The following is a 12,395-nucleotide window of genomic DNA, read 5'->3' on the forward strand; positions in this document are numbered from 1 at the left end:
CATTCATTTGTCTGCATTCTATTATCCATAACTGTTGTAAAATCTGTCTGTATCCATAATGTGTGTATCTTGTGTTTGCAGGAAGACACAATGTCTGGCCACATACTCCCACATTGTGCTACCCTCAAATGGACCAAGACTATGGCCAGTGACAAATACTGAGTACATCAATCGGCCCCTAATGAGAAGGGCACCAGGAAGGCCAAAAAAGTTAAGGAACAAATCCAATGATGAGCAAAGGAAACCTGGTGTGCTGCCAAGAAAATTGAAGACAGTCAAATGCAAAAAATGTCACAAGTATGGACATAACACAAGGACATGTAAGGGAAAAAGTGCTGCTGACAGGCAGATTCCTAAGGGAGGAAACAAGCAGAAGACAACATGCAAGGCTAGCTCTAGTGGACAGCAGAAAAACAAGAAACAGAAAACAAGTGCTACTGAAGTTGAGGTGGTTGTTTCTCAGGGATCACAGGCTCCACAACCATCTCAAAATTAGATGAAACTAAGACCTTTTATTTTGGTGTTTTGACTGGCCATATTTTGGTGTTTTGACTGGCCATATTTTGGTGTAGTATTGACAAGTAGATCTCAGTCAAGTTATGTTTTGATGTAATGACAATTCAGCATATATTGCTGTCATGACAATTCTATTTTGCTATATAATGGATGTTTATGTAATGACAATTATCCTTCTTTATCTGTTATGGATGTTTATGGTTGGCTATATTGAAAATTAACACTATTCTTTTGCTGTCATGACAATTATGTTTGTGTAATAACAACTAATTCATTGGAACAACTTAATTCAACAACTTACATTTCAGAAAAGTACAACATACATCACTTAATTCAGCTTCTAAACATCTAATTTAGTTGCTACAACACTTAACAACTAACTAAAACAACTTAATTCAGATTCTTGACAACTAATTCAACACTTCTTCAACATGACATTACATATCAATCCTACAATGAGCACTACAACTAATATAACTAATCCTTGACAGAATCTTAGCTTCTTTTTCAAATTGTCATCTTGTTTCATCTTCAAACTGTCCTTCTTCTTGTCTTCATTAATTCTCTTCATCAGTGACAAAATCACCTCCTTAGCACGACCCGACATTTCTTCATCGTACCAGTTGAAGAAATTACACCCCTTTCGTCCCTGCAACTGGAATTCATACGAAGCAGCCATTAAACGAGTATACATAATCAGCTCAGCTTCTCAAATTCGTACAAGAATAAAATTCAACCATTTAGATACGAACTGGTGTTTACCTTGTATAAACCACAACCATTAAACCTCCGCGCAGGATTCTCCTTCGTCCACGAGGTAGTGAGTGGCGAATCAAGGTCACAGAAGCAGCGAACCTGTCTTCTTCGTGACACGCAACTGTTGCTGGATACGGCATAAGAATTAGCTGACATGGTAGAACTGAGATGAAGAGATGAAGAGACACGATATGTGTGAAGAGGCACGAAGAGATGAAGAGAAATTTGAAGCTGACGAGAGAGATGAACATAAATTTGGGATTTAGGGTTACTGAAATTAAAAGGATTTTTTTAATTTGATTTCTTTATTTTCTGAAATGTTAAATCTAATATTACTAATGACGTGTAAAAGCAATATAATACAATTAATGACGTGTAAGTACCTAGTCAACCACTTAATCTTGCCACATCAGCTTTTTTGGAGAGAAAATGGGGGTTAGGATCAATTTTACATACTTTAAGAAAGTATAGGGACGACTTTGTTCTGTTTTAAAAATGCAGGACCAGTTTCGTGAGTTGATCAAAATACGAGGACTAAAAGTGTTATTAAGCCTTTTCTTTAACTAAAGTTGTTTTACATATATATAAATATATATATGTATATATATATATATATATATATATATATATATATATATATATATATATATATATATATATATATAAACTATAAAAGTTTTGTTTTTTTATATAAATTATTAATACTTATTATTTATTTTGCATAATATTTAATATATGTATTATTTATAAATAGTGATTAAAATTGATTTAATTATTAAAAACCTTTAAAAATTCGTATTTATTTTATTCTAGCTCCAAAAAATTCATGAAAATTATTTTACCCTCGATTTTATTTTCTTATCTCGATTTAATTAATTAGGTCGAGAGACCAATAATTAATTAAATCGATTGTGTTATGTTAATTCAATTTTCGCCTTAATCAGGGTTTACGACGAACATTCCAATACACTGAATATTTTCTTTTCGTGCCTTGCCTTTTCAGGGTTACCTTTCAACGCTCTCCGACTGCGCGCCACGTCAAATACGAAGCTAAGTATTTAATTTATCTTAAAGTCTATTTTATTTCCTTTTGATTTTAGGGTTTGCCCTTAACCTTTCATGAACTGTGCATACATTCACCTCTCTTTCTGCCTTTGCCATTTTTCAGGGTTAACCCCGAGGTTTCCCCCGACCGCCAACCATATCAGATCAAATGCAAAGCTAAGTGTTTTCTTTTATTATTTTATTTATTTACTTTTAATTTCTTCCTTCTTTTATTTTTAGGGTTAACAAAGTTCGCCTTCGAACCGATAATGCACTCACCCATTTTTCTGTTTATTCTTTCTTTTCCAATCCTCAGGGTTTGTCAATTGCTAAAGCTACGCGTATCGGTAACCCTAAACCCTAACTCTAATATTTTCTATTTTTTTAATTTTTGCTTATTATCCCGCTGGTTTCAATTCCCCTCTCCTCCGCTGGTTACAATTTCCCTTCCCCGTATTTATTATGTTACTGCTGTGGTTAGTAATTCTAGGGAGTGCAAGTCTTGTTAACTGAGTTAGAATGACTTAATTACAAGATAAAATTTAATTAACCACGTGATTGTTGTACCCACGCACACTTTTGGGGTAACCTCTTTGTTGCCTGTTGCCTGTTGCCTTGTTGCCTGTTGCCTTGAGTATTTTTTGCAAAATAGCCATGTCCCTCGAATACGAGGATACCTCAGCCATGCTGCCTCGATAAAAAGGTCATGCGACCCTAATGATGCTGCCTTCGATACACTAACATGACCTCAACCCTCGGAATTTGCCTACGAAAAAGGCTGAGGTATCTTCTGGCTGCCTACGAAAAGGCTATTCTGGTCCTTCCCTTAGACTACCTGCCTCTCTATGGCATGGGTTAGTCTTGTGGCGAACGACATTGCGACGACCCTTTAACCTCCAAATGAAAGGCTTCCTGCCCTCTTATGGCAAGGATAGACCCTTTCACCCTGAAAGGCTAAAAGAACAGATTCTCAAAACTATAAGGTAAATTGCCCTTAATTGCTTTGCCTTGCTCTAAAAATCTTTTTCTACTCTTTTCTCAAAAATACTTTCAAAAAGCTACGCTTATTTACAAGCTAAAGTCTTATTTCGTTTCTACCCTTTTTCTTTTCAAAAGAGCAAAGCAATTAAGAGCCCATGGAAAACCATGGATGCAAAGGGTGCCTTACACCTTCCCTTTGCATAATTACCCCCCGAACTCAAAATCTTTTCAAAGGTATTTTCCTGTTCTTTTAGCCTTTCCGATATTTGGATAAAATAAAAGTCGGTGGCGACTCATGCTTGACCGTACATTTTTCGATTATAAAAGTCAGTTCACCGTATTACAGAACTGGCGACTCTGCTGGGGAGAATTTTCTTATAAAAGAGGGGTTACCTTAAAAGTTTAGGAACAATTTAAATGTTTTATATTGTTTGCTTTGTTTGTTTTATTTTTTAGGGGCGTTTTGGGAATTAACTGAAGGACGAATCCTATACCCGGATTCAAGAACATCTAAGATAGGAAGTGGCATAGTCATGGCGACCTCCTTCATGTATGTGGAGGATTGGTCAATATGAGAGTTCACGCTTAAGTTAGGCCTCTATGGGTGTTTGCATGCTTCTCTTGTATGAGGGAGGTTCGTGCGGATGTCCGTGGGTGAGTCGGAGCTTAAGGACCTTTAGTTACCTTTAACCCATCCTGACTTTTAGGAACGTAGTGGGGGGACTACTCTTGATGTATGTTGAGAGCATAGTCGCTACCCGATACTACAACTCAGATAGGTTCTTTCTCAAAGTATCATTGCATGGTATGTATGTATCATGTTCGAGGGTGCTTTAAGAGGGCTGACAATTCTGGGTAACTCGGTAGAACCCGTTGCTGAAATCTCCTTATCCATAGAAATACCCTTGGGAAGGACACCTGATCAGACTCCATGCAAGCCTTAAGCCAAAAATTGTGTGACTTGTGTGACTTGCGTGACTTGTTTGTGTTTGCTACTAACCTTCGTTTCCTCGCAGGTTTTGTTGAAAGGACTTGTTTGTCCTTACTATCTCACACTACGCCTAATGAACTGCATTCGCATGACATCATGACATCATAAGCATAACATGATTTAACTAACCCTTTCAAGGATCTTAGGGATTTAGGGGGCACAATTTCAGGGACTCCTATCAAGGACTGATTTCCTAATCAAGGGGCAAGAAGATTTATTTTCCTCTGGTCACACACCTTCCAATTCAAAGACTCAGTACCTAGCAAAGGGCAAGAGGATTTACTTTCCTCTGGCCATGTATCTTCAAATTCAGAAGTATCCCAAATCAGAGGCGATGACCCACTCGATATGGTGAGCTTGATTCTCAAAGAAGGATGTTCAAAGACAAGAGTCAGAATTCTTCAGACAAAGACGCGACCAAATCATTTTCTAATGTTGCTAACTAAATACTTAAAGATCCTTGAAAACATTTCATTCACATTGCATATTTCTAACATTGTTTTCAGGTTCCGCCTCAACAATCATTCCTCTTCAGATATGGTCTAATGTATGGCTCATTCTGATATTCCTCAATCAGATATGGTCTAAAGTATGACCCGTTCCAGTATTCTCTATCAGATATGGTCCAATGTATGACCCGTTCTGGTATTCTCCTTCAGATATGGTCCAATGTATGACTCGTTCTGGTATTCTCCTTCAGATATGGTTTAATGAATAACTCGTTCTGATATCCTTCCTCAGATATGGTCCAATGTATGACTCGTTCTGACATTCCAACAGATATGGTCTAATGTACGACTCGTTCTGCTATTCCTCAATAGATATGGTCTAATGTACGACTCGTTCTGCTATTCCTCTTCAGATATGGTCTAATGTATGGCTCGTCCTGATATTCCTCCTCAGATATGGTCCAATGTATGACTCGTTCTGACATTCCTCTGCAGATATGGTCTAATGAATAACTCGTTCTGACATCCTTCAACAGACAAGGTCTAAATGTACGACTAGTTCTGATATCCCTCAATATATATGGTCTATTTGCTCTGAAGTCCTCTATCACATATGGTCTAAATGTATGACCCGTTTCTCTCATCACGAACAATGCTGTGCACAATCTGAAAGGTCGCAATGGACACAACCAATCTGTGGGGACAATTCTGATCTCTACACTAGTTCCACAACAAAGACGCAAGTCAGATGCACCTAAGCATCAATTCACCGAGATCAATATGTCATTGGCTCATGCATTACGACACTTGTTGAAGTCAGAATTGATTACTTTGAAAGACCCTCCGAGGAATCCTAGTACTTCCTCTTCTCATTATAATTCCAATGCAAGGTGTGCATATCACTCTATTAGTCCTGGATATGACACTAATAACTGTTGGACACTGAAGAATAAGATCCAAGACGTGATCGATGTTGGTGAAGTTGAGTTCAATCTTCCTAAGACTCCTGTGGTGGTTACCGCTTCCATGCCTAGTCATGACAAGACTGATTAACGTCTAGAAGGATGCACCTTTGGATCATTAGTTCTACTTCCATTTGCAATTTCTTTCCTGTTTGTTTAAACATTCGACTCATGATAGACATTATTTGTTTTAATAATCATCATCAGTGCATTGCATATGTTTGTCTTGAATAAATTATTTCGCTATCACTTATTTAAGCTGCATCTTTACTTTGCATATGTTTTATGATACTCAACTCCTGCTAAAGTTGTAAGCCTTTTAAGGGAGGATGACGAAAACAATACCACAACCTCATACAGTATGCTTTTGAGCGGACTATGCTGATGATGTACAGGCATTGTTTCAATTCCTAAATAGTGGAGATATAAGGATGTTAATCCCTCGTCAACCCCTTTGAGCCCAAGAAGTAGAAGTTTCTTTCTTGTACTAATTAAAACTCTTGATCATAACCTGGGGCAGGGTAATTCTCAATTAATTAGGCTGTGCATTCTATTTTAAGAGAATCATTCAGTACACCTTTCAACAAAGGTTTCAATCACAAGCGTTCATCCGCACACATCAAAGAAGTGTTGGAGATGTCAATCAAAAGCCAATGATGGTTCATAAATCATTAAGCAAGGCAGTCAATATCTTTAAAAAAAAATGAAAAAACATATATACAAAGAAAAGCCTGATAAGTCAAAAATCAAAAAGAAGACTTAGGCAAAAATCAAGGCATCCCGCTGACTGTAAGCTCAAAATAGACAGTTCAGGCAAAAGTTAGGGATATCAAAAGGATGAAAACAGAGAAGTCAATAAACTCCTGAACAACACAATGTTGTGACTACCAAAAGGAAGAAGTGACTGCCATCTCAAAGGTTCTCTTTGCTTGTGAACCATCATCATGATCAAAGGTGCAAATCCGAAAGTCTCTTGGAACCTGAATGCATAAGTTGAATTAACTGAGCTTAGGACTGAAGAACATCACGAAGAGGGGTGGGTACAATTAAACTTTGAGCCTTTATCCTTTGTTTCTTAAACCGTGAACCGAGCCACGTTACAACCCTTGAAAGTCCTAATTGAAGCATGGTTGGTTCGAAAGCATACTGGCACCAAAAGGGTATCCCGACTCCTTAAGGTTTACTACAAATGTTAAGTTGATATCCTGTTTTTACAAACATCACATTGTTACAAATAGTATGTTTTACAAATATCACGCTTTTACATCTCTTGTTTTAATGTTTTTCAAAAACTCAAGACAAACGTATGCATTGCATCTCATGGATTCATTATTAAACATATTCTGCTACATAATTTCAAATGTCAGCGCCAGAAAGAATTTGCACAGGGTATGACTAATGACCAAAAGCTATCCCGACAGACAAAACCACTTCAGAAGCAATGTCCCCTACGTATACAAGGGGCATGACACGTTTTTCCCAATCAATCCGGGACAATCAAGTCAATACTCCGAGAATCTCTCAAGGGGGTCAAAAACAATCAGGGGTATGATTACTAGGGGCATGTCGCTCATAATACGCATCACATGAAGTCCTCGCGAGGCGAATCTTTCCAAAGTTCCTACTAACAGGGGCAAGTCCAGTTTGACATCTAGATCACTACTTAGTGGTGTGTCCTAATCAAATCCAGGAATGGTAGCTACTATAATACTGGGAGCAACTTTCACCCATGTCTCCCCATAGAGCCGGGTTCACAAGATCATATCCCCACAGAGTAATCATTAAGAAGAAATCTTCAAACCCTCTCGACAAAGACATGGCTCCCCAACAAAGTTTACATCTTCAACACTGCTGGTTCTCCAACACTTTGCTCTCTTCCAAATACTTTTATCCCCAATCAGGGTCCATCAAGTTACTAATCATCCCCAAGCAAGAATCATAAATTCCCAGCTGAGCATCTTCAAAACAAGATCAGACATCAAAGTCACAAAGACATGGAGATTTATTTTCTCAATCAAAATAACATAAATCATATTCACATATCATGTGTCATAAACATATTCACACATCGCATATATACTAAACTCACGCATAACATACAAAATTTCTCATTTATTTTGAGGGACTCTTTACATAATACATGCATCATGACATTGCATAAAGACTAACTATACCTATTGCAGGATACAGGTACCGACAAATTAACGAAATCTCCAACTTTCCAAGATCTAATTCAGCTACTACGAATGGTACTGACACGGTCAACGCTCGAAGATCTAATTCATTTACCACGAACGGTAATGACACGATCATTTTCAAAGATCTAATTCAGTTACTACGAACGGTACTGACACGGTCAACGCTCAGAGATCTAATTCTATCATCACGAACGGTGTAGACACGATCAATGACCAACTAAGTCTAATTCAGCTACTACGAACGGTACTGACACGACAAAAGATCTAATTCGGTTACTACGAACGGTACTGACACGGTCAACTCTCAGAGATCTAATTATATCGTCACGAACAGTGTAGACACGATCACTGACCTTCCCAGTCTAATTCAGTTACTACGAACGGTGCTGACACGACAAGAGATCTAATTCCATCATCACGAACGATGTGAACACAATCAACTATTTCCTAAGTCTAATTCAGTTATTACGAATGGTACTGACACGACAAAAAGATCTAATTCTATCATCACGAACGGTGTAGACACGATCATCTTCCAAAGTCTAATTCAGTTACTACGAACGGTGCTGACACGACCAATTCTCCAAAAATCTAATTCATATACTATACGATCAACATTCAAATAACTACTTCTCAAACACTTTAGTCTCGACATCTGGATGGCATCTTTAAGCCCATCTCCAACAAATATTCCTCAATACAAAAAATTTCAGCCTAACGCACGGCATTCCAGACATCTACGGATGCAATTTGGATTAGTCTAACGCACGACTCATCCATCAACCTGACGCACGGTTTTCCAGACATCTGAGGATGCAATTTGGATTAGTCTAACGCACGACTTATCCATCAACCTAACGCGCGGTTTTCCAGACATCTGAGGATGCAATTGAGAATAGTCTAACGCACAATTTATTCTTCGACCTAACGCACGGTTTTCCAGACATCTGAGGATGCAATTGAGAATAGTCTAACGCACCATTTATTCTTCGACCTAACGCACGGTTTTCCAGACATCTGAGGATGCAATTGAGAATAGTCTAACGCACGATTTATTCTTCGACCTAACGCACGGTTTTCCAGACATCTGAGGATGCAATTAAGAATAGTCTAACGCACGATTTATTCTTCGACCTAACGCACGGTTTTCTAGACATCTGAGGATGCAATTGAGAATAGTCTAACCTACGACACATTCTGACTCTCAAGTATATCAAGTCGGATGGCATCTTTAAGCCCATCTCCATCATACATCTTCTCCGAACACCTGGATGGCATCTTCAAGCCCATCTCCGACAAAATTCCCTACTTCAGCTAGGGCAAATTTCTTGGTATTCTAGTGTTCAATCATCTTCCACCTTCATATACCGACTGGCATACAAACCACTCTACATCTTCAGGTTTAAGATAATTGAACAGGGGCAGCTGTCATACCCCAAAATTTGCCCATACAATTTTTCTTATACAAATTCAAATCAATACACAAAGCTCCAGAACACACTCTCCTATACGAGGCTCGGAAACTAGGGTTTGGCTTATTCAAAGGAAAAATAGTGAATCAATGGCTCCAAGGCATCTCATATGATTCAATACATCTTACATCATCTCCATGACAAGTATCAAGTCTCATCTCAAAGGATTGGTCACTCAATTGTTCAGAAAGTCAACAGTCGACTAGTTGACCTAAAAAGTCAACTGTGGTCAAAATAAAGTCAAAACTTCTGATTTTTTGTCAAGATCCTCATATTGACGTATCATTCACCATTTGATCAAGAATTGATCATGGTTCATCAAGGAAAGATAAAAAATCAGCAAATCAAGAAGTTTCTAAATTAGGGTTTTGTATAGGAAAAGTCAACTGAACTTTGACCAGCCACAACTCTCACATGGATCATCAGAAATTTTCCATCCAAAGCTCAATTTGAAGGAAATTTGATTCTCTACAACTTTGTCTCTCATATGCCAAGTCTAAAAATGCTTCATTTGAGAGATATGGACCAAAACATAATAGGTCCTTTTCAAAAGTCAACAAAAAGACACTTTTTTCAAAAGGTCATTAAATGAGCATGGAAAATCATTTTGATATGAGACCAAAGACACTGGTTAGAGGACTCTCTAAGGTTTCTAAAAAGTCCTAGAACACTTCAATACCTCAAAAATTGAGAGAGATAGACCTTCTCAAAGTTGGACTATTTTGGAGGGAAAAATGTGAAAGAACTTGACTTTTTTTGCAAATGGGCCCAAGTTGTTTTGACTCAATCTTGATCCCTAAGTACCCAAGAGCCCAATATCTTATTGCCAGGAAAATATATGGTTTATTTGATTTATTGTGATTTTTTATTTTAATTAAAAAGACTTAAAATGACATAAATCAAAAGAAAAACAAATCTTTGGCAAGAGATGTGATTTGAATCTATTTTCATCATCAAATATATCACATAATCACTGCAAATTCGTGGAAAGCAAGATTGGTATGATTAAATCAAATATAGGCCTAAATTAGAAACATATTTTCCAAAAGATTTTCCAAAATTTTCAAAATCACAAATATTGGATTCAATGAGATTCTCTTTTATTTGATTGATCTAATTCATACTACTATAAGTAGTAAACAATTGCAGATCCCTAGGGTTACAAGTTTGCAGCCACAAAACTCCTAACCCGAGTTCAAAAGGTCACAAAATTTTCAAACTCTAATTCCGAGTTACAAGGCAATTCAAGAAGAATCAAAGGCTCAAACACATTCCTTGGTGATCAGTGAACCTGTGTGGATCATCAACAAGTCATCTCACGCTCAGAATCATCATCTCTGGACCACGGTTTGCTCTCTAAAAAACTTGCTTCGAATTCTATGTTTTAAGCATATTGCATACAAATTGATTGCATACAAATTGATTGCATATTTATGATCTCTATGATATTGTGATGGTTTCTGGGCTGTTTAATTCGCGTTTAACCGGTAGAATCAAGATTAGCCATTGTTAGGGTTTTGTGGTTTCGTTTAGGGTTTTTCTATACAGGTACTGTTAAGACAAATTGAGGCCATAGTTGAATTCACGAGACTTGTACGAGTTCAATGGTGGCCTCGCGACAAAATTCCATGCTTGTTTGCTCGTATTTGTAAAACTGCAGGTATAATAGAGAAAGACTTTTTATAGCGCATCTGCCATAAACGCTATAAAAGGGCGTGTTTCAGAATTGTGTTGGAGAAGACAAAGACGTGGCGGTCTCCAATTGGATCAGACGCGCGCGCTTTGGGTGTTTGAATAAAAAGATTCGCTGCTTCGTGGCCTACGCATGTATGATGCACCTCCTCGTCTCAGCCGTATGATCATCTCCCAGTTCAATCCAAATGCCAAGCAAGCTGCAGGCGTACCATACACCACGCGCGTGAGCCACACTGGATTATAAGTTAAGATTTTTAGAATTTTTTTTATTTTTAATTATACAGTCCCTTTTTATTTGTTTTAATATATACATATGTTATTTTCTTTAACTAAAGTTGTTATATATATATATATATATATATATATATATATATATATATATATATATATATATATATATATATATAAACTATAAAAGTTTTGTTTTTTTATATAAATTATTAATACTTATTATTTATTTTGCATAATATTTAATATATGTATTATTTATAAATAGTGATTTAAATTGATTTAATTATTAAAAACCTTTAGAAATTCGTATTTATTTTATTCTAGCTCCAAAAATTCATGAAAATTATTTTACCCTCGATTTTATTTTCTTATCCCGATTTAATTAATTAGGTCGAGAGACCAATAATTAATTAAATCGATTGTGTTACGTTAATTCAATTTTCGCCCTAATCAGGGTTTACGACGAACATTCCAATACACTGAATATTTTCTTTTCGTGCCCTGCCTTTTCAGGGTTACCTTTCAACGCTCTCCGACTGCGCGCCACGTCAAATACGAAGCTAAGTATTTAATTTATCTTAAAGTCTATTTTATTTCCTTTTGATTTTAGGGTTTGCCCTTAACCTTTCATGAACTGTGCATACATTCACCTCTCTTTCTGCCTTTGCCATTTTTCAGGGTTAACCCCGAGGTTTCCCCCGACCGCCAACCATATCAGATCAAATGCAAAGCTAAGTGTTTTCTTTTATTATTTTATTTATTTACTTTTAATTTGTTCCTTCTTTTATTTTCAAGGTTAACAAAGTTCGCCTTCGAACCGATAATGCACTCACCCATTTTTCTGTTTATTCTTTCTTTTCCAATCCTCAGGGTTTGTCAATTGCTAAAGCTACGCGTATCGGTAACCCTAAACCCTAACTCTAATATTTTCTATTTTTTTAATTTTTGCTTATTATCCCGCTGGTTTCAATTCCCCTCTCCTCCGCTGGTTACAATTTCCCTTCCCCGTATTTATTATGTTACTGCTGTGGTTAGTAATTCTAGGGAGTGCAAGTCTTGTTAACTGAGTTAGAATGACTTAATTACAAGATAAAATTTAA

General features: G+C 36.9%; 1 protein-coding gene across 1 annotated transcript; it reads right to left on the reverse strand.

The window, feature by feature from the left end:
- Window positions 1–931: 931 nt before the first annotated feature.
- LOC131618637 (uncharacterized) lies at window positions 932–1,428 on the reverse strand. The gene is made up of 2 exons (XM_058889816.1): window positions 1,279–1,428; window positions 932–1,171 (listed from the first exon to the last, which is right to left on the reverse strand). Exons 1-2 carry the CDS (start codon window positions 1,426–1,428, stop codon window positions 932–934), a joined length of 390 nt encoding a protein of 129 aa, XP_058745799.1.
- Between the last annotated feature and the right edge of the window lie 10,967 nt (window positions 1,429–12,395).

Source organism: Vicia villosa, linkage group LG7, assembly GCF_029867415.1.
Source record: "Vicia villosa cultivar HV-30 ecotype Madison, WI linkage group LG7, Vvil1.0, whole genome shotgun sequence".
NCBI lineage: Eukaryota > Viridiplantae > Streptophyta > Magnoliopsida > Fabales > Fabaceae > Vicia > Vicia villosa.